The 25,330-nt window shown below is 46.1% G+C and overlaps 2 protein-coding genes across 2 annotated transcripts in view; one reads left to right on the top strand and one right to left on the bottom strand.

The window, feature by feature from the left end:
• Positions 1 to 1,504: 1,504 nt before the first annotated feature.
• The window catches only part of ITGAE (integrin subunit alpha E), a 60,359-nt gene continuing 36,533 nt past the window's right edge, over positions 1,505 to 25,330 (bottom strand). The window contains exons 25-36 of the mRNA XM_054008711.1: positions 25,134 to 25,204; positions 24,838 to 24,973; positions 21,752 to 21,853; positions 19,601 to 19,680; positions 18,333 to 18,410; positions 17,194 to 17,260; positions 16,998 to 17,105; positions 11,266 to 11,340; positions 10,238 to 10,336; positions 9,312 to 9,407; positions 7,494 to 7,604; positions 1,505 to 6,461 (exon numbers count right to left, since the gene is read on the bottom strand). Coding sequence (XP_053864686.1) covers positions 6,405 to 6,461; positions 7,494 to 7,604; positions 9,312 to 9,407; positions 10,238 to 10,336; positions 11,266 to 11,340; positions 16,998 to 17,105; positions 17,194 to 17,260; positions 18,333 to 18,410; positions 19,601 to 19,680; positions 21,752 to 21,853; positions 24,838 to 24,973; positions 25,134 to 25,204 — 1,080 coding nt within the window. The 3' untranslated portion in view covers positions 1,505 to 6,404. The remainder of the gene's footprint in view (positions 6,462 to 7,493; positions 7,605 to 9,311; positions 9,408 to 10,237; positions 10,337 to 11,265; positions 11,341 to 16,997; positions 17,106 to 17,193; positions 17,261 to 18,332; positions 18,411 to 19,600; positions 19,681 to 21,751; positions 21,854 to 24,837; positions 24,974 to 25,133; positions 25,205 to 25,330) is intronic.
• HASPIN (histone H3 associated protein kinase) lies at positions 13,151 to 16,573 on the top strand. Its single transcript, XM_054008710.1, has one exon. It carries the CDS (start codon positions 13,179 to 13,181, stop codon positions 16,080 to 16,082), a length of 2,904 nt encoding a protein of 967 aa, XP_053864685.1. The 5' UTR covers positions 13,151 to 13,178; the 3' UTR covers positions 16,083 to 16,573.

Raw genomic sequence — 25,330 nt, 5'->3', positions numbered from 1 at the left:
ATGCCACCTTAACACTGACCCCTTGAGCTAGCAATTGCCACTGGGAATGGCTCAGAAAGGCTGGTGCCATTAATAAGCAGACATGAGGAAGGACTATAAGAACATGTCATTCTTTGTGTTGTGTCCCACTCCACAAATTCGAATTCCAGCATTTATCTGCATTCCATGCCACGTAGCTGCATTGGGATCAGTTGGAGCAAGTTGGAAAGCTGTCATTGTGATATGCGGAGCGGTGTAAGTATGCTTCATTTCAACACCATATTCCATAGGTTGTGTCAGCAGAGATGCACAAGAGTGCTGACAATCCCCATGGCAAGAAGAGAATCAGGCTGGGATACATGACAGTGGTCTCCAGGGCTTAGCGAGAGGTGAGTGAAGGCAATGTTTCAGAGGAATCCTCAGGGCAAGGTGAAGGGGTGGGAACATTTTGTAAGTCTGGGGTGGTTTGGGTGGAGTAAGTTCAGTGTCTGAGTGTAGGCCAGGTGCAATTAGCTATCGATTGCTGACTTAACCCCAAGATTTGCCTTAGCAAAGAGGTGTTACTTTGCCCTAGTGTTCCTGTGCTCGGTTCCTGAAGAATGCTGTCGCATCTATAAGGGTAGAGGGCTAGCATGTGTGTTATTGGTGTGTTGCTCAAAAGAGGCAGAGTTAAGGTTGAGTTGCAAGGGCGGCATGCACCTTAATTATGTATTTCCTGGTTTTTAGAGGTTTAAGTGTAGCTGAACTCAGCATTCGGGATCAAACTCTACCCCAGCCCCTCTTGCAGCCGACCAGTTTTCAAGACACTCTCCCTACACATGTAAGTTTTAGAGCACTTAGATTATCATCATCATCTGCTTATTGGGAAAAGAGGGGACTGTATCTGAGAAACCCTTTTACCACATGACCCCAACTTGCACCACTAACTCATTTCCTATTCCTTGCATGTCCTTCTACAAATAACCTTCTTTCATGTGATGAGCAGCCAAGAGACATAGATCAGGGTGGTTTTTTTTTTACTCCGGACTTACCAAATATGATCTTACTGTAGATATCCCCCTCAGCGGCTTTGGCACTGCACAGCAGGAGTCTCTTCTGTGTGAAATGGAGAGACTCCATTTAGGGAAAACTGGAAACAAGGAGAGCCTGCTGGAAGAACTGGTAGCTTCTTTCAGTCTCTTCACAGTCAAATATTCATAGGTGCCTGTCCGAACGGAACTTCCAAACACTGTGAGGTTTGCCGATTGCTGGAGAGAAAGCAGAGAACAGACTCTCCTCTCCCAAAATGAGTCCATCTGATTATTGGCTAAAAATTTTTTTTTAAGAAACCTCAAAACAAGGCAGCCCTTTATGATTCCTCCACTCCACGTACTTATGTGGATAGTGCCTCTCCTACAGTCTACATTCCACTTACCCTGAAACATCACAGGTTGTCACAACACAGCTCATCTGCTCTGCACAAGCCCAGCATATCCCCAAGGTTGGGCCAGTGTGAGCCAGCAGTAAAGTCATGCACAAACAGAGCTCTCTTGCAGGTTTTTATTGTGAGGAAGCCACAGTTAAACAGATTTAAAAAGTAAACAACAGGAGATTTTATACCAAGAGGGAAATAAGGCCATTCAGGATAAACAAAAACACAGGCTTTCCAAGCTCAGCTACAGAGCCACTTTTGCTAAAGAACCTAAGTTAGCTGATTCTCTCATTTAAACTGTTTTCTGAGTCCTCACTAGGAAGCCTCATTAACTCAACCCTTTGCACCTGCTGCAGTGTGGGGAGCAGGCTAGTTTAGCCATTAACTCCCTCTCTGCTGGGGCCTATATGAACAGCTTGTGGTGATGGTCACAGAAATGCAGTCAAGCAGAATGGCTATGTTAATAAATCCTGAGACATGAACAAACAGGCTCATCTACACTATAGGTTATCAGAGCATCTCCTCTCTTCTCGGTGATCAGGTCCCTGCTCAGGGGCATGACACCTGCAAGCCTCACAAATAAGTCAACCAGAATCAACATTCACTACAACACCCACTGCTCCATGGGCCTGATACTAGCCTCCCACTGGTATAACTACCGTAGTTACCCTAGATTTACTCCACCTTCAGACCCTGTGTTTGATCTTCTCTTGTTCTGGTTGGTTTCACTTTTGCCACTAGTGACCAAACCTACAACATGCTGAGCACCTTCTGCTTTCATCCACAGAGATAGTTTGTATGGAAGAAGTTAACATAATTTGGCAGCAGTGCAACATGGCACCAACCTTGTGCCTCTGGTCTATTCAAGTCTTTGAAGGTAAAAGACACCGTACCAAAGTGCCTCCTGTGGGCTGACTAACAGACCACTCTAGGAAACTGAGAGGGAAGGAACAGATTAGCTTCAAACCCACAAGGAGTCAACAAAAGATAGAACTCTTTCCCATCCACCACAATATCTTCCTGAGCTATTTGCAATATTCCCGGTACATATTTTTCAATAGTGCATACGTCTATTTTGACTGTAATTAGTGACAATGTTAAGCCATTATCCCCCCCACAAAATGACAAGGTTAATCGTTTTGTGAGCTCTCCTTGGTGGAGGAAGCCATTTCCCTCTCTAGTTACCATCTGTTTGAATGATCTCTAGAAATGCGCATGTGGCCAGCTGAGTCACATATAATTATGCTCTCTAAGAAATGCTATTGTTTTATGGATGTGATTCCTGCCTGTGAACCAGAATGAATAATCCTCTGCCGGTCAATTTTCACTGGAAATACTGATGCAGTAAATAATGTTGCTTTTATTATGATTAATTTATATAGTGCTGTAGAGCACACAGCACTATAAAGCTGTGGATCAGTGCCAAACAGATAACAGGGTGTCTGCCCCAAAGGTCATACAATCTAATGGCCTAATCCAGGGAGGTGATGAGTACCCTCAACTCCCTTTGATGTCAACCAGAAATCAGATGGCTGAGAATTATTCTTTTCTGTTTCATAGGCAGTGTTCACATCCATCAATTGACCCGTCTCTCAGGAGCTTTATTAGAGGTGACGCAGCAGGACCACACACATGCCTCGTACAGTATGATGGTTTGGGATTTGTGTGCAATAAATTGATAAATACTATATGTGCTATTAGTTTGTCTTAGTACTGTAAAGTTGTGTACTGTATTCATACATTGGGATAATTCACTATCGGGTTTGTCAAGAAATGTTCCCAGAAAAGAGGGACAAACATTTGAAGAACAGTGCTGTGATGCTCTGGCTAGATCCCCCTGTAGGCTTGCTAAGCAGGTTTCTCCAGCAATGTCTCAGTCCTGTGAGGAATGGGGGGGGGGGGGGCGAGAACAAAAGACTCACTAGGGTTTAAAGACACCAAGGCTCTCAAGAATTCAGTTAACTAAAAGGGAGTCCAGGAGAGGTTGGAGATGTCTAGGAAGACAGACCTACCAGGTTCCCTATATAGAAGATGGAATGATTCTTGATAAAATAGATGTGTGCGTAGGCCTTTTGTTGTTTTAATTCTTTTCTCCTGTTATGCTGTGTTCTTACAGTTAAGATTAGATAATACTTTGCTTTAGAAGGCTGTTTGGGTCATTGTATTCACTACTGGTCATAACCCCTGAAGGGAAGAACTGCAGGTACTCTGTCCAGCTGGGCATGCTGAGTAAGCATGGATGGTACGCAGGGGGGTTGTAACCTAGTACCCTGATCTAAGTGTGGGAGACTCACAGGATTCCATCCCAGGGAGATAAAGACATGAGCCTGAGACCTCAAGGGGGAGGCACTTGGACAGAAAGGGAGAGGGAATGAGAGGTACAGCTCGTCCTGAACTGTGACACACAGCTAGAGCCCAAAAAGAAAGAAACAGTCTGTCTTTTTTCTGATCTGATGTTCTATGGGGATTTTAACCTCCCTACCAACCAACCACAAATGAGTTTCTTGGATTGCCAACTCTGGCACTAACCAAAGGCCTGGCAGGTTTCTGAAGCTCCTCTATATCCTGGGACCACAGCTTCAAAACTCCTGCTTAAGCTCTACCTTGGAGGGAACAGATGTGTTGTCTACTCAACAACCATTACCACTGTGGTTTTGTGAGTTGCCCATTAGGACATGCTTTTGCAGAGTATCTTGTTACCTTCTCAGACCTGCGTAGACTGAGGAGACCCAACATTGCACTTAAACTCAGGTTCCTGTCATGCTGCACTGCCACCAAATCACAGCCTGGCCTCTGTTATAACTTTTAAAAGACTTGCTCACTTCTGCCATCCGACCAATTGCTACACCAGGATATTAAAGACACTCCAGTGCAGGCCACACGGCAGCTGTTAGTTTCCCATGAAACAGTACATATTGACTGCTACACCAAGACATTAAAAAAAACCCAGCACAGTGTGGAAGAAAATAGAGTCTTCACTTTCAGGTTGGTTGCAACAAGTCAGACACAGTTTATTTTCCTGACACTTGCAAGGGGAGAGTACACCCGGACAGGGGTTCCCCCCGTCCCAGGCAGGTCTCCGTTAGATAAACAATTAGGGCAAGCATTTATACCTTTTGTTACAGACAATAATGATCAACAACTGCATCTTGTTTATACGTATTCCTTCTGATATCTTACTTTTCTCAGCAGTTCCTGCTACAGTCTGTATTCCATTCTTATCTAACACAAGGTCGAAAAACAGTATCTCTTACAGTTTTTTTGTTCCACTCGCTTTCCACTTGCTCAGGCCCTGCCTGAAATCTCATGTTATTAGAGCTAGTGTTAGCCTGACTTTTACTTTATTCCTAAAAGTTAAGCTATCTGCGTTCAAATTCCCTTTATCCTTTTCTCTGCTTCCACAGGCTACATAGAAGCTGTTAGCTAACCATGGTGTGTATTGGCTAAGACAAGAGCAGGTGGTGGGCTAATCTGCTTTCCTCCTCTTAGAATAAACATATCATAGAATATCAGGGTTGGAAGGGACCTCAGGATGTCATCTAGTCCAACCCCCTGCTCAAAGCAGGACCAATCCCCAGACAGAGTTTTACCCCAGTTCCCTAAATGGCCCCCTCAAGGATTGAACTCACAACCCTGGGTTTAGCAGGCCAATGCTCAAACCACTGAGCTATCCCTCCCCCCATCTAGGTTAATTCTGTCAGTTTCAAGCGAACACACTCAAGTTTCAGTGGTTTTAGGTTAGGTATATGTGACAGAAATAAAACAGCAAACTACACAGTTAGGGACAACTACAGCCAAATGTGGAAATATTTAAAGGTATTTTTGCTTTCAAAAAAATGTTTGAGGTCAGTAGTCGTTTAGTGCTCAGAAAAGACCAGGACTGAGGTGCTGGCTAGAGCCAACCACAGGACAGGCAGTTGTTAAGCAAACTTCCCACGCACACTGCTCTGTAAATGCTATTCCAGTCTTGGGACTCCACATTGCTATGCAATAAATCACAATCCTGACCTGCAACAATCCTGCTCTGTTCAATTCCAGATTTGCCAGTGACTCAAGACCTGGAACACTGCTACCATTCTAGTTCTTGTACTCTTCTGAGCAGGCATCGCCAGTCATGCCACCATGGTGCAGTGATTTCTGATGTGGAAATAGTCCATCAGGACCTAGTATGAGACCTAGCAAACTCATTTTTACTTGTGACCCAATCAGAATTTGAAAACAATTAACCCAGAACTGAAAGGCATGAATCTGATTTTTAACCTTTTGTTCTCATGGGACTCTGGAGATCCCAATGGAAAACACAAAAGCATTTTGGGTTACTAGGCCATACAAGAACCTTCTTTGTTCTGGGTGTGGGGAGGAGAGTCTTTCTCCTATAACCATTCTGCTTGTTTACATGGTCACCTCTGTACACACTTACATTTCCAATAGGCAAGAATCCACACATCCCACTAACAGAATAATGGCTGAGAGCATCGAGCCTGCCCTGCTGTGTTAAATCAAACAAGTACAAGCGTGCATGCATCAGGTGCTTTGCCAACTTCACTCACAATGAGCAGAGTGGAGCTTCCATTCAACCACTTCTATTTTCAAACTCGTTTGAGGCTGCATGCTATTAAAGTCCATTTAAAACCAACTTGGCATCAAAACAACAAAGAATGCAATAACAATGCATAAATTACACACAATCCAAACTAAATTGTCTCCAGCATATTTACATTTAGGCAAAATCTGAAATGAGGATTCTGTGGTTTATTAATCTAGGAAAGTCCAATTTTGACAAGTAGTCAGCAAATCCAAGCTAGCTGCACAAGCAGGTGGCTGGGTCATACGAGAGTGCAAAATCCCTAAATTAAACCAGGAGCAAACCATGGCAGTCTCAAAATTCAGGACCCTCAAGATCCATCCCAGCTTACAGACTGAATTGCTTTGCTTCTGGCTGGTCTTTGATATTGGAGCTCTCAGGAAGAGTGTGCAATTCCTGTACAGAATCCTGCTCTAGTCAGCCTGATCCTCAGGAATCATGTTGTTCCTCCATCATATTTTTATAGTTTCTTTTGAAAAAGCCACACTGAAAGACATCAAGAAGAGCATTAAAAACATTTATTGGGTCTCTCTGTGTTTGTGTATATACATTATAGCAATAAGCTAAATTCTGAGTTCCCCTTATTCAGTTAAAGTCGCAGTAAGTCAGTGGAAGTTTAAGGACTAAGCAAAAGCTGAGTAAGGAACTCAGAATTTGGCCCAATTATAATGTCTTAGGGCTGGTCTACACTGGGGGGGGGGGGGATCGATCCAAGATACGCAACTTCAGCTACGCGAATAGTGTAGCTGAAGTCGAAGTATCTTGGATCGAATTACCTGGGGTCCACACAGCGCAGGATCGACGGCCACGGCTCCCCCGTCGACTGCGCTACCGCCACTCACTCCGGTGGAGTTCCGGAGTCAACGGTGAGCGCGTTCGGGGATCGATGTATCGCGTCTTAACGAGACGCAATATATCGATCCCGGATAAATCGATTGCTACCCGCCGATACGGCAGGTAGTGAAGATATACCCTTACAGTTCTATAGCACCTTACATCCTTAAACTCGTCAAAAGGTATAGGCACGTAGATATGGAATCACCCTCTGCCACGATTTTCTCCCCCCGCCTCCACATACCCCCACACTCTACTAAAATGAAGCCAATTCTGTAGTGGAACGTGGCAGCTGTTTAACAGTTTAAGAGAAAATTAAAATAAATACTGTCTCCAGCTGAAACTGTGGAGGAAATTTTATGAGGCTGTCTTCATTTGCCTGAGTTGTAATCTGGCCAGGACAGTGAGGCCTTCTGAAAGACCTTGGGATCCTTCAGGATTTGTTTGTTTTTTAAAACAAGTTCTTTCATAACTCAGGGAAACTTTAAAAATGTATTAATACACCTGCTGAAAAAACTGTAAGGGAGAACCCCAATGACCTGCATTCCCTCCCTCAGTAAACCATATCAGAATATCCACAGCTGAATGTGAACTCTCACTGAGGGCAGTATATTCGCTGGATTGCTGGGATCTTAATCAACAAGAATGACATGTGCTTGTAATCATGTCAACAAATATATTTACCTTAAAAAGGATGAAAATAATGAAAGCCAACAGCAAAAATCCACCAACAGAGCTTCCTATGACAACAGGCAAGGCATTGATTACTTGTCTTTTCAACAAGACGACAGTGATCTAGAATAGAATCAAGGATGGTTTAGCAAATGCTCCAGTTTAATTGCTTTGCCTTAACTAGGAGAGAGAGTTCACAGATTATAATGCCAGAAGGGACACTTTACAGTTGGCCATCTTAAACTCATAATATTTCCTTGTGCCCTGCTTACTAAGTGATATAGATCACTCTGTATCAGTGACCTGTTCCTATTCTTTATTTACTGCTCCCTCAATCTCTGTCTCATCTGCAAACTTTCTCAGTTTTATGTTTATCATTTTATGGTTTCTTCAAGGTCATTGATAAAAAACGTTAAGCAGTGTAGGCCAAGAACCAGTTCTCAGAGGCCTCTACTAGAATAACACCTGTTCGATGAAGATTCCCATTTCCAATCTGAGTCCTTTTCAATTAGACAGTTTTAATCCATTTAACGGGCGCAATCCTATTTTTGTATAATTTTACTTCTAGTTAAACTCACTCAGACTCCTTAACATGTCTCTGGGTGAAGTAACTGTATCAGTGTCCCCTAATGACAACCCATTACAATATACTTTTTGTCTTCACTGGGGAAAAAAGGTGCAACTTTAAAACACGGTAACTGACACATATTGAAATCCTAGTGAACACAAGACAGTTGTAGCTTTAATACATTAGCTGAAGCCTACCAAGGAGCCTAGTTAACGTGTTCAAAATACACTTTGTTTCCACATACAGACGTGGCCATATTTTGTGGAAGAAGTAAATACCTCAAACTCCTCTTGCTGCGATGCTGGCAAGAAAGGAGATTCTACTGAGCTGAGCTCACTGGTAAAGGTTTCCACTAATGGGAGGAAAAGGCTCAAGTATTTTCTAACTAAAAAGAAACATTGAAAAATAGAGACAATACAGTTGAGTGACACAGGTTACTTTGTCTATTGAAATGATGCTCCAGTACCACCGTATATGCCCCTTGTCTTTCTTCACACTAGGCATCAGAGCATGAACAGAGCTATATTTCTGATAATCACTCTGTGATGCTACCTAGTGCATCTCTCAAAGCACAACAGTTATACACTGCTTAACTGAGTTTCTCTCACTACTCTAACAGCCTCCACTGAAGTGTGAATTGTCTTCTTACATACACCCATGCAACCCTGCTGATTTCCCTGGCGTTTCTCCTGAATTACATTGATGTATGTCAGAGGACAAATGGGCCTATTAAATATAACTGTAGCAAGTGGCCAATTTTCCACCTGACATATATAAAAATGTTGGGATTTAGATTCAAATAGATGATTAAGAGGGAACATGAATGCAGCTCATCTAAGATGAAACAGCTGCTCACCCTAATTGGCTGTATTCCCCACTCCCCCACACCCATCAGGCTTCCAGGAGGTGCTTAAATCTATCTACTATAATTGAAACTTCTTTGAAGCTGACATATATTTGTGTTTCCAACTACAAATTACTTTCTGGACTTAGGATAGTTCTCTGCATGACTGGGAATATAGTGGGCATATTCCCAACCAGGCAGATAACTTCTCTGTGTGCACCAATACATTCTCTTCATTCCCTTTTGTTCTCTCTGTGGTCTGAATCCTGGTTCAGTTGAACTCAACCAATGAGTCCAGGCCCTGCTAAATCACTCTATTTTAAGAGTTCAGCAAAAACATTTGCATTCCTCCCCTCAGCTGCTTCTTTCATTTCCATCCTGAGAAAGGGCCCTAGCTGCCTACATGGTGCTTGGATACCTCAGCTTTGTGGTTCTCTTCCTTCAGGCCCTCATACAGATGTTTGTTGAAGGTGATTTCCCCAATGACCAGAAGATCAGTTCTGTCTTTTAAGAACTATAAAAGAGGGAGGGAAAAGACAAAGCAAATTATTATTTTAGACCTTTCAGTTCTTCAGAGAAAAGCTGGCAAAATCATAGTCTAGCAAAGAGGTCCTCTGCCTCCTCCACAAACATGGTGGTTTTCCAAACTCAGAACTCAGCTGTGTCAGCCAGTTCCCACTGCATCCCAATCAACTGAGTGTGTTCGAACCCGCACTGGAGCTCGGACTGACCAAATTCCAGATAGGACTGCATCCAAGATACCCAGATTTTGCAGTTCTAGTTATGGGGACTGCTCATCAATTTAAGAAATTCACAAAAGGAGCATCTCTTCCCCCTACATCTCAGACCTCTCACCTCCAAGTCTGTTAAGACCTGCTGAATGTTGTTCTAGCCAGTGGGTTAGAAATGGGATAATTGCAGTCCACTCACACAACTGAGACTCTAATGTGCTGAGGTTGTGTTACCCAGCATCCCCCTGCTCTGCTTGGACTTATGGCAGTATCAATAATAAGACGGTACCTGGAAAATCAATGTTTGCAGCACTGGAAGTACCATCCTCTAGAGGAATAGCCTCTGTGGATAACTAGAGGAGATGGCAACATCTCTCGTAAGAACAGAGTCTCTCCTGAGAGCTGAAAGCACCATGATTAAAACTCCACCCTTGCTCTGGTGCCACAGGACTCTGTTGCTTTTTACAGATCCAGACTAACATGGCTACCCCTCTGATACTTAGTATCTAAATGTCATTCAGGGTAAGGATTTCATAGATGTCCCTGCAGAGATTCTATCCTGCAAATGTGGGTTAACAGATTTTTAGCAAGAAAAGACAGCTTCTGTGTATACCTGCTGAGAATCAATTAAAGGCAACTCAGCTATCACAGTAACATTCTCTCTGTCGGATGTTATAGCACAGTACACATGTTGGTACTGCCCTTTGCTGGCCTGAAAGAGAAAGGGATATCAACACTGAAAATATTTCTCAAAGCAAAACGTATGGCATGGAATCAAACTATTTCACTCTAAGCAGGCGGTTCACGATTGCAGTTTGCATGGAAATAGTTTGAGACTTCTAGAATGTACAAGCCATTTCACTAAATGCATGTTGTGTGTCTATTAAAAGCGAGCCATTCTTGGGTACAGCATGCAACACTTGTTACTCCACTTTTCAATAATGCCATGTGACTCACTGCATTGGCCACTACAAAGCCATTGTCCCAGCATACAATCATAGGCCTGGAAGGGACCTTGAGAGGTCTTCTAGTCCAGTCCTCTGCACTCATGGCAGGACTAAGTACTGTATTATCTAAACCATCCCTGACAGATGATTGTCTAACCTGCTCTTCAACATCTCCAATGATGGAGATTCCTCAGCCTCCCTAGGGAATTTATTCTAGTGCTTAGATATGCATGGCACAGCAGATGCTGCACAGCCCTGCAGTAGCTGTCAGTACCAACAGCAACCCTAATATAATAAACCAAGAAAACTAAAGGGCTACATACCAAGCACCATGACAGGCTCAAATTAAGTAATCAGATACACACAAACAAGTGCCCCAACGTTAAAGTTACAAGATCACTATGTGGATCTAGGAAAATATAGTCTATCAGGTCAGGACTTTCCTTTTTTTTTTTTTTTTTTTTTAAACATCCAGAACCGTTATGCGCCTGTGCGTTAAAGCCAAACTAAACTGACTCTTGGATTTAGCTCACTGCTTGCACCATACAGAGCCTGTGTAATTACATTCTATGTAGATCGACTAGCAGAGTATCTGCTGGGTGCTGCAGTTCCCGTTTCTGGAAAGACCAACAGTAACTAGTTTGCGTTTCCCCTAGTACATCTGTGTAACAGCGAATACTAAGAAACCACTCACCTGTATTTTGGTCTTTTCAGTACAGAATTGAGGATGATATTCCAAATCCTTCCAGTTTGTGCAGACTGTTGTATTCTGGAAAGAGAGTAGTGGACAGTCTTGGTAGTTTCCCACACACCATTTGCCCAGAGCATGCCTAATAAAATGCACAAAGAATTCCAGAAGCCCAATCCCATTGTCTGCCACCTTCTTCCCAAGACAGCAGAGGAAGGGAGGCTCAGGGTCAGATGCTCACTACACCACCAATTGGTCAGTTTAGGAGAGATGAACTCCAAAGTGTCCCTGGTCTGGTTGTCTTCACCTAGAGATGTGTGGCCACAACCTACTTGCAGTATGTGGGGCAAGTGTATTGGTGATCTATCCCCAAGGGTTTGCCTGGAGAACAAAGGACTCATCTGCACTGTAGGCTAGTGGAGTCCACAGAATTCACTATAGCAGAGACTATTTCTTGGATTATATGATAAAGCCAAAGCTAAATCAACATTTCGGCACTCACTACATTCAGGGTGGGTGCTCTGTTGTTTATATAGTGCTGTCATGTATTGTGCCGTACAGCCAGTCCTGGAGACACAGCTCTCTGCCCCAGGAGGTGAGAGCCTGAAAGCCTTAGCTGGTCCAATAAAGAACATGGCCATTGTCAGCAGGGTCTCAATGGGGCAGAAGCAGTGAAGGACTAGTCCGTCTCCTCCCAGAGTCACAAGTGCCCTGCGGGAAGCACTGAGAGCGAAGGAGCCTCATCATCTCATGGGGGCGGAACAAAGTCATTCAGGGAGCAGAGGTGGGAACAGTGTGTGTGACCGACACAGGGCACCCGAGGGGCGACGGGTACGGTGCGTGTGACCGACGCGGGGCACCCGAGGGGCGACGGGTACGGTGCGTGTGACCGACGCGGGGCACCCGAGGGGCGACGGGCACGGTGCGTGTGACCGACGCGGGGCACCCGAGGGGCGACGGGCACGGTGCGTGTGACCGACGCGGGGCACCCGAGGGGCGACGGGCACGGTGCGTGTGACCGACGCGGGCCACCCGAGGGGCGACGGGCACGGTGTGTGAGACCGACGCGGGGCACCCGAGGGGTGACGGGCACGGGGGACGGGTGATGGGGGGGATGATGGGCACGGGGCACCCAAGGGGTGACGGGAACGGGGTGATGGACAAGGGGCACAGGGGGGTGACGGGAACGGGGGAGGGGGTGATGGGCGGAGGGGGTGACGGGAATGAGGTGACGGGAATGGGGTGATGGACAAGGGGCACGGGGGGTGACGGGCACGGGGGGGGGAGTGATGGGCGGGGGGGTGGCTGGACAGGGCACCCAATAGGTGACGGGAATGGGGTGATGGGCGGGGGGGGTGACGGGCACGGGCCACCCAAGGGGTGACAGGAACGGGGTGATGGACAAGGGGCACAGGGGGGTGACGGGAACAGGGCACCCAAGGGGTGACAGGAACGGGGTGATGGACAAGGGGCACAGGGGGGTGACGGGAACAGGGCACCCAAGGGGTGACAGGAACGGGGTGATGGACAAGGGGCACAGGGGGGTGACGGGAACAGGGCACCCAAGGGGTGACGGGAACGGGGTGATGGACAAGGGGCACAGGGGGGTGACGGGAATGGGGGAAGGGGGTGATGGGCACGGGGGGGGTGACGGGGGAACGGACCCGGGGCACCTGGCACCGCCCAGGGCGGGGCGAGCCCCGACCCCTTTTCCCGGGGGGCGGAGGGAGGCGACAGCCCGGCCCCGCCCCGCGCTCGCACCCGCCCGCGGCTGTGGAAGGCGGGGCCTGGTGGGCGGGACTTAGCCTGGCCGGGTTCTCGCCGCCCTGCCCCCGCCCCCGCCCCCGCCGGCCTCGCGAGACTTGGTTTGAAATGGCGGCGGGCGGGCTCGGCGGCTCTCGCTGAGGCGCGGCCGCGCCATGGAGCGGGCTACGAGCCTCCAGCCGCGGCTGTTCCGCACCTACGCGCGCCGGGGCGGCTCCCGGCGCCGCCTGCCGCCCCCGGCGCCCTGGCTGTCGCCGCCGCTGGACCGCAAGCGGCTCTTCAGCTCCAGCTCCGCCTCCGTGGGCTCGACTTCCACCGCCTCGTCCTCCGGCTCCGAGGACCCCGACTTCCAGCCCCGCTGCCGCCGCCCGCCGCCCCGCAGTCCCGCCCGCCTGAGGCGGCGGAGAGGCGGCCGCGTGGGGGCCAAGGAGAACCGGGGCCCCGCCGGGCCGGGCCCGCAGCGCCATAGCTGCGCCGCGCCCGCCACCCCGCTGCGGAGACACGTCACCCGCCGGCGCCGCCAGGGGGCGCTCCCGTCGCCGGGGCGCAGGACGGGGCTGCGGGCGCGGCCCCCCCTGCTCTGCAGCACCCCGCAGCAGGCGCCGCCCGGGGCGGAGAGCGGGCCCCTGCCCGAGGAGGAGAGCATCCTGGGGGGCTGCCAGGAGAACGGCCCCCCCGGTGCTGGGAGGGCGGCCTCGGGCCGGGCCCCCCGCCGACGTCAGGGCCCCCCCCGGAACATCCTGGCCGAGCTGAGCTCCATGGCGCCGGGGAGCAGCACCGCGGAGCCCGCGGCGGGGCTGGAGGGCAGCCTGGAGCTCTTCTCCCCGCCGCTGTCCGGGGGCAGCGGCCGGGTCTCTCCTGGCCAACAGCATCCCAGCGCCAGTTCAGGCAGCCCCTTGGGGGGAGACTGGCGGAGCCGGAGCCAGCCGGCGTGCACAGCCTCTCCCCCAGGTGCCCACAGCCAGACGACTTGTATGATATCTGGGAGCAGCTATGTCCTCTTGCCCTGTGGGGCTGGGAGACCGCCTGAAGCAGCCCAGGGCAACTCGATCCAGCTTGTCCCCTCATCATTTCCAGGTATCCACAGACTGTCTGTCCCTACTCAGGGCCAGCCTGTGTCCCCCCATCATAAAACTGCGAGTAGAGATCATGGCCAAAGACTGACCTCACAAAAGGCAGAGAGGGCTCAGAGGACTACACAGGGACCTTGCCAGCTAGAAACTAGTCTGGGCCTGCAGAAAAGTATTAACCATCCCGGGGCTGCACTGCCCATTACTGGGACGCCCCATGTCCTGGTACAAGATAATACCAGTCCTGATGAGCCACATGATGGTTTGAGAGGTGGCTCTCAGAAAAGGAGCTGGAACCTTAGCACAGACAAAAGCAGACTTCAGCCCTTGGTGGTCTTGAGTTCTCAAGTGGTACCAACCTGGTTGGCTAACAGGAAGATCAATAATAAGTTGGATGCTTGGCCCTCCTGGAGGGAAAATGATTGTCAGCAGCCAGTTTCCCCCTCTGCCTTGTCTGTAATCTCAGTAAAGAAGTCCAGAAGTAGCAAGGTCATTCCCAGAGATGGTGATGGAGGCACCAGTAGAAAGGCCTGTATCAGTGGGTTCAGCTCCAGCCGTTGGGGGAAACAGGCACGGCGCTGCCCTGTCAGACGCAAGAATTCAAAAACTCCATGGCAGCAGGGTAATGGCTCCTTCTTTCAAGAACAAATGAGGCAAAAAGGAAGAGAGAAAAATGCCCTGGAGATGTCATCGTCTTTTCTGTGTGACTCTTCTTTCCTCAATGACTCCCAGTGGTGGGCTAGGGCTCGAGCATCTCTCACTCTTCACAAGAAAAAGAAAGTTTCCATCGAGGAAAGTGCCTGTGGCAGCATCCCTTGTACTCCTTCCTCCTCCAAATCTCAGCTTGCAGGGTACCATAAGTCCTCATTCATTCAAAGTGTTGGCTACTGTAATTGGCCCACTTCCTCCGTGCTCCTGCTGACTCCCATGAAGTCCCATTCTGTTCTGGAGGTGATGCTCACAGACGCAGAAAAGGTGTATGGGGAATGTCAACAGGAGGGTCCTATCTCCTTTGAGCAATGTATTCCCCCAGATAAGATGAAGAACTGTTTGAAGATTGGGGAAGGAGTATTTGGGGAGGTGTTCCAAACAAACAGTGAGAGAGGAGCTGTGGCTTTAAAAATCGTTCCTGTTGAGGGGACTGAGAGGGTCAATGGAGAAGCTCAGAAGAGCTTCAGTGAGATCTTGCCAGAGATGATAATCTCAAAGGAGCTCAGCCTTTTATCTCAGGAGGTAGAGAACAGGACTGTAGGCTTCATTGACTTGTACTCCGTGCACTGTGTCCAGGGGGCATATCCCAAGCATCTTCTGAAAGCCTGGGACAAATATCACGAACTGAACGGATCTGAAAATGACAGACCAGACCTGTTTGGAGAGCAGCAACTGTTCGTGGTCCTGGAATTTGAATTTGGAGGCAATAACTTGGAGAATATGAGGAAGCAGCTAAATTCAGTGGCAACAGCAAAAAGCCTGCTGCATCAAGTTACTGCTTCCTTGGCTGTGGCAGAGGAGGGACTGCACTTTGAGCACAGAGACTTGCATTGGGGGAATATTCTGGTGAAGAAAACCAACTTGAAAGAGCTCAGTTATACTTTGAATGGAGCAGTTTATACAATCCCCACGAAAGGAATTCATGTGAACATCATAGATTACACCCTATCTAGGATGGAGAAAGATGGGCTAACTATCTTCTGTGATATTTCCACTGACAAAGAGCTGTTCCAAGGAAGAGGTGACTACCAGTTTGATATCTATAGGCAGATGAAAAAAGAGAATGCCAACAACTGGGCTGACTATCACCCCCATAGCAATGTCCTGTGGCTGCACTATTTGGCAGATAAACTTCTGAAAGAGGTAAACTACAAGAGAAAGCTATCATCCTCCTCTGCCTTGAAAGGCATACAGAAGCAACTCCGAAAGTTTCACAGAGAAGTCCTGAACTTTAGCTCTGCAAGTGATGTTCTGCTCAATAGCAGCCTTTTCCACTGATCAAAATGGACCTTTGAATGAGAGATCACAAAATGGTGTCCTTGTACGGTCACTCCCTTTGCTGTATTTTTGGAATATTTTAACATTGGCACATTTGGCATGGTGCAGATAGTAAATGACCTCTTATGTCCATGAGTTAAATAATTTCTAAGTGTTCAGCTAAAATATGTGAAGATCCATTGTTGCAAAAAAAATTTGAAACATTTCACAGTTCAAATATTAAAAGTGGTTCTTCCATATGTTAAGTCCTTATTTTGAACGTTAAGCTCCTTTGCAACTTTTAATCTTAGATCATTAAAACTGATGACTTTAAGCTGCAGTAAAATCTAGCCTACTTTTCATTTCTCACTATGGAAAATGAAGATCTGACCTACTATTGCTAATACATTTGAGGCATTCCCTTATTATAAAAAAGTTGGGTTTTTTTGTTTGTTTTTTTAAATTAGCACTTGTATAGACCCAGCTTTAAACACATGCTCTTAGGTTGGCAAACTTCCTGGATGAGCAGAATGAGTGGCTGGGAGCTGCAGGGACCCCACTGCCCAGTGGCACTTGCGTGGGGGGGTCCTCCGCCACCCATAATGGCAGGGGAGCTGTGGGGAGGCACCCCCGCCTGCAGCCACTTAGCAGCTTGGGTCCCTCTGCCATTGCAGGGGGAGCCCCAGCTGCTCGTGGCAGCTCAGGGGTCACCGCCAGGGGCGGCAGCCAGTCAGTTGTGGGGTCCCGCTACCCACAGCTGCTGGGCAGCTCTCGGGGCCCCCAATGTCACAGAGGTCACTGGAAGTCACAGATTTCACACTCTCAGTGACATAATCTTAGCTTTACTTATCAGTAAGGGTCTAAACCTGCTCTCCTGAAAGTCTGTGGAAGAGGAATCGCACATTGAAAAAGTTAAAAAAAATAAAATAAAAATACCTGTGTTCCTGTTACATTTTTCATTCTTGCAATGGGATGACCTTGTATGCAGACAGGAACCAAAATCTCTAAATCAATTTGAGCGCCATAGCGGTTTTCCCCATTGATCTACGAAGGCAAATGCACAGGATGAGAAAGGGTGAACGGTTGGCCCTAAAAAATCCAACTACATCAATGTTATTAACTTTGTACCTACATTAAACTGGAACTCTTTGGTCTCAAAGTGTCCTTGACTAACATTCACATATACTACTGGAGTTGGCCTGCAGACAAACAGATAAATCAAACTAAATGGATCTTGCATTGTTATTGCTGCAAATTAGTTCACACTGTAACTGATAGAGACAGATCCCTCAAATAGAAGAGAAGGGAAGATATCACACATCCAGTTTTAGTGAAAGTCATGTTTATCTACACTTATTTTAAAGGGACAACATCTTATAATAAATAATAATATATAGAGATATACCTATCTCATAGAGCTGGAAGGGACCCTGAAAGGTCATTGAGTCCAGCCCCCTCCCTTCACTAGCAGGACCAAGTATGGATCTGGGACAAAATCAGTAAGTGGCCCCCTCAAGGACTGAACTCACAACCCTGGGTTTAGCAGGCCAATGCTCAAACCACTGAGCTCTCTCTCCTCCCCCCCTTGAATCTAGAATCTATTTAAATAGTTTCAGGTACTAGAGATGCCCCTGAATTTCCCTGCCAGTTAGGTGGTCTTACTATCACATTTTTCAGTTTCTCCCTTCCCTTTTGATGTGTGAGACTCATACAAAATGGGAACCACCAACTATCTATAGTGTTGTTAAACACACAAAGTAAGAAATCTTAGGATCTAGCAATTACAGTAATCTTGTGATTCTAGTAACAATAGTTGACTATCTTAAACAATAAGGTTAATTAACCTTTTTATAGAGGAACAGCAATTCATAAATAACAAATTATACAGGGGTCAGCAACCTTTCAGAAGTGGTGTGCTGAGTCTTCATTTATTCACTCTAATTTAAGGTTTCGCGTGCCAGTAATACATTTTAACATTTTTAGAAGGTCTCTTTCTCTAAGTCTATAATATATAACTATGGTTGTATGTAAAGTAAATAAGGTTTTTAAAATGTTTAAGAAGCTTCATTTAAAATTAAATTAAAATGCAGAACCCCCCGGACCTGTGGACAGGACCCGGGCTGTGTGAGTGCCACTGAAAATCAGCTCGCATGCCGCAGGTTGCCTACCCCTGTAGTCTTAACAAGGTTCCCCTACTTCACTTTACCTCCAAAACAGGTTTGTAAATGTCCTAATAATATCAATAGCACTTGGCTACTCCATAAGACTTACTTGGTAAGAACTGCAGTCAAAGCATATCTGACATCAAGTATGTGTTCTTCAATCAAAGCAGTGCTATTTTCATTTACACTAAAAATAAAGGGTAAAAGATAACATTTAGTTATCTACCTGTACTATATTTAATTTTTTTCCCTGTCACTAAAGCTTCTATAGTTTGACATCTGCTGACAGTGACTTTATACAAGGAGAATGAAAAGAATTATTGCCACTGTACAGTCAAGAGCAGCTTTCACAGAGCTACTAGCGGTCTGAACTCCATAAATGTAATGTGGTAGGAATTCTGACCTTTCCTTTAGCATTTCCTGTTTCCCCATATTTCAAATACAAGTGCAATATGTGAGCATACAGCAATGCTCACATCTATCATAGTTAAGGGTGCTCCCACATGTGCAAGAAGCTTGCTGGCATGGTAGAAACATACAAAAACCTTCCCCTTCAACTATGCTTGCAGTAGAGTTGAAAGGCAAAAATTCCAGATTTAGCTGCCTAAAGTTAGTCAAATAAAATCTTTAGTTTCCTAAAATCAGTTTCCTGATTTTCAAAGATGCTGAGCACCTGTTCATTCCTTATTTTCCACACTTAAGGCCAGCTGTTGAGGTGCTAAACCATAGGTTTAGATTCCTATCTTGTTTGAAAATGTTGACAAATGGGTCAAGTCCAATTTTGTGCCGATTACTTGGGTATAAATATGGCCTCAGCTTTTTTTATTTTTAAAGGCTTGCTTGCCTTCCCCTCAACCCCCTAGAAAGCAGTCACAGACTTCCCCCGTCCCAAAAGAATAGGACAGCAAAGGACTCTGAAAACGTGCTTTCCCAGACCCCAGTGAAGTGGGTGGAAGGAATTAGTACCCACCACACCTTGCCTCCCTAAAATCAATTGGGCCTCAACAAAAAATCCACTCAGGAACACAGCTGGGCCTGTGTTTTTGAAAAAAGTATACACTATTTTCCCTACTGATGAAGAAGGGGTAATAGGTGTCCTGCAGGAAAAAGGGAAATCAGGACCCTGCTTAAGTAATAAATAAATTTGGTGGCTTTCCCATTCTCTAATTTCCAGAGAGAAAATAAATTATAATCCTCAGCAGGTAGGGGAATAGTTTGTACATACATGGATATTTCTAAACGAAGGGAGGGACGGATGAGTAGGGTTTCCATGGAACTGGCTCCCACAGGCTGTTTATGGAGAAGTATTAAGGAAATAGGTGACTTATGTTTTCTCTTCTGTTTATAATATGACAGGTGGAAAAGGGCATTTCTTACTTTGTGACGTTAATAGTGATGTTCGCAGTCTGATCTGGAAATAAAGCTTCATCTAATTGCCAAATCACTGAAAAATATGCCTATTATGAAGAAAGATTATTAAACAAAAAAAGCAAAATGAACGTACAGGTCTGTCACATCTTACGCTGGGGTTACATTCCGCAGTCAGTGCGTAAAGCAAAAATCGCATATAGTCAAAATTACATTGAGTGTAATGGCGGGCGGAATCGCCCGCACTACAGGTACAGTATTAAAATTGTTATTTTTCTCTTTTTTTGTTTTTGCCGACCGCGTAAAGCTGAAATCGCGCATGTTAAATGCGCATAAGATGAGACAGACCTGTATGCAAATGTTTTTTTATTCTTGCTGTACTACTTTTAAAATACATTTAGTTAGATAATTTTATTGTCCAAATTTCTCTCCAATATGTGGTACATATTACTATGTATAATAGAAAAACAGCCGAGAAACAGATATATGCAAATGGCTAGTGTGACAGTCAGGGTCCAGACACCCCATGGGGAGAATAGAGGGTTTAAACCCCTAAAAAGAAGCAGTTAAACCAAATGATTGCATACTATGTTATTTTACTGTAAAAGTATATCGAGTATGGTCTTTTACAGAAGCTTTTACTGTTCTGAAACTGATGGTCATCATGAGATACGTATAGAGACTATGGTTATGAATTTGTGTATATAGAGAACTGTGCTCATAAGCTTTGGCTCCACCTCACAGCAGGGAGGTGAGCAATCAGATAGGGAGAGGCACCTCCCAAGCCAGATGTTTACACAAAACCGGACTCAAGTAACTCTTCATTGTACAGCCCAGGAACAGACAAATCATGGGTCATTAGAGTTTGTGGTAAAACACTGAGACAACTTGCAATTTCCCACTTTTCAATATCTATAATGAACTGAAAAATAAAACTGCAAACCCTTTTAAAATAAAAGGGGTTGAAGTGAAATCTATCCAGAGACTGGAAGAGCCTGTAGGTGGGAAGCTCTCTGTGAATGCTGGATTCGCCCCCCACCAAATGTAGTTAAGGGGTATGCTGAGAAACTGTTCAAAGGCAATAGGTAAATTGTATTAGAAAAAGGGGTTTTTAATCTAATATGGATGTTTAAAGCCTGAGGTTGCATCTTTATATTTACTGGGTCACTTGCATGTTTGCTATCTCACTATTTCATCTTTGAATCAGTGGGTTTTCTATGAAATAGACGTTTTGTTTATTTTTACTCCAAGCAGGTCTTTGTTGTGCAAACTGTGTGGGGACCAAAGTAAGATGGTATCTGTGGGGCTGATTTCACACCTTCGGAGGTGACAAACCAGGAGGGGAAAGTCTGTGTGTCTGGTAGTTAAAAACCGGGCCGGCTCCAGGCACCAGCCGAGCAAAATTCTGCCCAATCCTAGGGCAGCATGGCTGCTTTTTTTTTTCTTGGTTCAGTGCGGAGGAGGGGAGCGCCCTGCTGGGAGCGGGCTGCGCGCTCCGTCTGCCCCAGCCAGTGCCAGGTCTGTAGCAAGCCCAGCAGGACAGCCCGCGTCCTTCCCTCCCCGCCGACCGGAGCAGCGCCCCGCTGAAGCCCTGGCCGCCCCCCCTTCTCTCTCTCTCCCCCCACTCCCTCCCCTTCTCCCATGCTAGCCGGGGCACGTCTGCAGCACAGGGAGTCCCCCTGCACCCTGGCTCTGGCCGCCCCGCAGTTTCCCCCACCCCCTGCTTTGCCACTCCAGCCGCGCCGCAGGTTTTTGTTTGTTTGTTTTTTCGCTTGGGGCAGCAAAAAAGCCAGAGCCGGCCCTGTTAAGAACTCAGAAATTTAGGGAGACTCAGGACAGGAAGGGCTGTTGGTGTCAGGAGTAACTAAACTGCTGAAAGCCAGAGTGAGGCCTGGTGCATGTGGGCAGGCTACTGGTGTAAGGGATCTGAGCCACAGCAGCACAGCATTAAGGCACCCCAGGGTTACAGGACATGCAGTGACAGAATGCATTACTGGCCTGGGTGATCCTCAAAATATCCCAGTCAGCTAGAGTGCTGACCTCCATACATGAGAGTTAGTTGAGGCTATGGCCTAGTTGCAAAGATAATGGTGCAAGAGCAGCTGTTGAAAATAGAACAAACACTGAGAACAGAGCTGGAAACAATGACATTTGACTTACCATTGTGTTTTTGAATATTGGGTGTCCAATCTTGCAGCCCATGGACGAGAGTAAATGTGCAGATGGCTTTGGCTGATCACAATGAATCACAGTAGAGGATGGCTGTCAAAATAGTAGGAATGCTTTTTAATATAGAAGCAAAACAGACTGGAAGATTCAACTCGTTCTGTTGTGCACTCCCATACGTAACATCAGGAGTTAGGTGTTCTGGAGATCACAAGAGTTCTCCATTTAGGCACTGATAACATCACTGAGGTGTTCCGTTTATGGTTTCTTTTCAGGCCTCATTTTAGGCATTTAGAGCAGGTATTTTCAATACAGGCTATGAGTCTTGTAAAAAAACCGCCTTTTATAGGCAGGCAAAATTGATTCAAGCTGCCAGAACACTTTATTTACATTAAACATGTTGGATTAGTGTGGTGGAGATAAATAACAAATACCCACATTTGACTGGTTTTAAAAGAAGTTCAAGTTACTCTATGGTCTCCATATATTGCAAAAGAAAAACACTGCAACGAACCCAACATACAGATTATAGCCTTGCCCTGAAGACAGTCCAGTCCTTCAAGACCTCCACTAACTGTCCCTTATAAAAATTGATAAAGTAATTCAAAAGTCTCATCAGTTTTAACTTGAAAAATGGGGAAACTAACTGACCCAGACTCTTTAGTTCTGGCTATATTTTAGCAATAGCAAGCCCTTTGTGCTGCTGTAGTTTAATGCATTACAACACTACTCACTTTTCAGCTGTTCCATTTTATGTATGCCATTGCTGAATACACCCTAATACGGCTGGCTTACTCATGCAACATGAAGGCAGTGTTTGAATTTCATTTACATTTTTTCATCATGCTGTAATTATGGCCTTAACATACTGAATAAATCCAAAGCTTATACTAGCCCAAGATCTGTTCTCAGGAATTCTGAAACTAGGAAGTTAGTATTTGCTTTCAGTGTTCCTGAACTCAGAAATAACCTTCCTATATACCCCAAACCTTAATTTAATCTGTTAACAGGAAGGGCCACTTGACTGGGACCAGAAAACGGCAGAAGGTCCAGGAATCTATGCTGAGTACCCTGTACCTCCTTGGGTTAGATCTGGAGCTCAGTTGCCACCCACTGCAAGAGCTCTTGATACTGCCTGTAGACCTCAGGCAAGGATGGCGAAGACTGAATAACCCCCTCATCTAGCATCGGGAAGGATTCACCTGTCCGCACCACTGGTCCCAGCAGATTTGGATCAATTTTTTCTCTCTTGTACCCTGAAGGAGCTGGTTGGTGTCAGCAAAGAGAGGGTAGGTGGGATTCATGCAGAGATCTGGAGTGTCTAGCATAGGGATCCCATGGACTCCAATGATACCAGTAGGAAGTCTCAACTGGTTGAGGGGGATCTCATGGCAATGGGTACCACTGGTCCCCTGGATAATCATATCTGGGTGGAGAACAGATCTAAAACCTTCTGGAGCCTCCAGCTCAGCAGACGAGGAGGTAGGCTCCAGTTCAATCGGCAAGTCATCAGTACTGGTGGACGAATGCTCCGGCTGATGGAAATAGGGAATATTTCCATCTCCTCCCAGAGGTCTGTCCTGGAGTGCAGGATGTTCCAATGGCTGGGACCGACAGATCCGGCGCATCCCTAGTTATAGTGGACAGCGGTTCCTTGCAGGGGCAGGCCAGCACCAGAGCAGAGTCTAAGTCTGTAGCTCCCAGACAGTGCTGATCCTTTGGTTAGTGTATCGGAACCCAAATTAGTACCAACGTATCCCTACTCTTGCACCAGACCTTCATGCCCAAGAGGTCTGAGCAGACCGAAGTCCTTAGGAGTTGTGCACGAGGACTCACCAGACTTGGACAGAATGGGGGAGGGATCTTTTAGTTTAGGAGCAGATTTTTCCTTGCGTTTGAGAGTGCTCCTTGCTCCTAATGAGAAGCCTATCAATTCTTAGCAGCTCTGGCCTCAGCTCCTGTGCTCAGGCTCAGAGGGGCGCTGCTCACTCACTGAGGCCATTGTACAAGTTGGTCGCCTTGGCCCAGGTCTGGGTCTCAAGGTTTTCTCCATGAGATGTTTCTTTAGTCAAAGCTCTGGAGAGGGAAGGAGCGACAAATGTTGCACTTAGCAGAGATGTGAGCCTCCCCAAGGCAGTATAGGCAACACTGGTGTTTATTGCTCACAGAGAAGGAACCAGGGCAGAAGATCCCCCTTAAATCGCTGGTCTCTGGCCATAGTCCTTGTTCATTGGGAAAAGCTCCCCAAGTCAGGGACTCGGGTAGGACTAATTTACACTAACTAGACAAATGAACACTACTAAGAATAATACAAAAATATTTACAGTATATACACAGGTTTTGAAGAATAAACACGGAAGTAGCTTCGGACACAGGATTCCAACTCAGGCCATGCAGCAGTAAGAAGGAACTAGAGCAGCATTGGTCCCTAGCACCCTGTAAACTCTCAGTTCAGAGCACAAGGAAAACAACTGGAGGCATGAACCAACGGACCCGACTTGCTAGAAATGTTATCTCAGTCAGGCACACGGTGTGCATGCATACCCACATATGGAATACATGTAGGGACCAACACTCGAAGAACTATCTGGATCTCAAATCACTAAAAGGTTCTGTACAGCCCATAAAAGAAAAAAATTCTCACAACATTTATCAGTAGTTAAATAGCCTCATTAGGAAAAGTGAGACGGGATGTTACATGAGTTGTTCAAAGTCCCAGCAAGTCAGAGGCAGTCGGGATTATAACTCAGAAGTTCCTGACTCCCAGTCCTGTGTTTAGTCCATTAGGCCACAGTGCTTCTGAAAGAATACAGTTTACTCATGCATAACTCCTGATAAAAGTATACAAGAGAGCCTTACCTATTTTTCTGTGTATGATGTGTCTTATTGATCATTGATTTATTACTAAAGCACCTATAGATGAGCTTTACATCTTACCACTGGCCAAAAAGACATCCTTGGAAAATAAGCATTTATTTCAAGAGAATTTTCCTGGGCAGTGAGTGAATAACAATGGATTCTGACCCTGGCTGTTCCTTACCATCCTGGTTTTGAACCAGACAGCCACTTCATGATCTCACCTCTGGGATCATCTTTTTAAACTGTAGATTTCTAGGGTATTTCAAGACCAGGGTTGTCATGTAGGAGTCATCTCCGCTGTTAACTAGAGAAATGTCCATGGTCAGCTCCTTGGTGTCCCCCACCACTAATTTCTTCCTATAAGCAGGCATGAGACATAAAACAGATGGGTTATACTTTATCAATGTTAATGTAACAAAGGGAGACAAAAAAACACAAATTATTTTAACAGAGTCCATATGTCATTTTATAGCAATACCAAGAACGAAATCTGTATAATAAAACCATTTCAACTCACTGAGTCTGACTTCTCAAGGTTAGGTTCGCAGCACAGGTGGCTTTGTTATTACAATCCTTCTTGTAAGGCAGCTGAAATTAGAGAGAGGAGTGGGAGTCACTGTGATGGAGTCAGACAAGTTGGTCAGAACTCTGGTTTTAATGGGACTTTTTTCCCCCCTCTTTTTTTTTTCCCCTCTGGGAGGCAGCATATTAAAA

The sequence above is a fragment of the Malaclemys terrapin genome, chromosome 18 (genome assembly GCF_027887155.1).
Source record: "Malaclemys terrapin pileata isolate rMalTer1 chromosome 18, rMalTer1.hap1, whole genome shotgun sequence".
Lineage (NCBI taxonomy): Eukaryota > Metazoa > Chordata > Testudines > Emydidae > Malaclemys > Malaclemys terrapin.
This window is presented reverse-complemented; position numbering and strand designations above follow the sequence as displayed.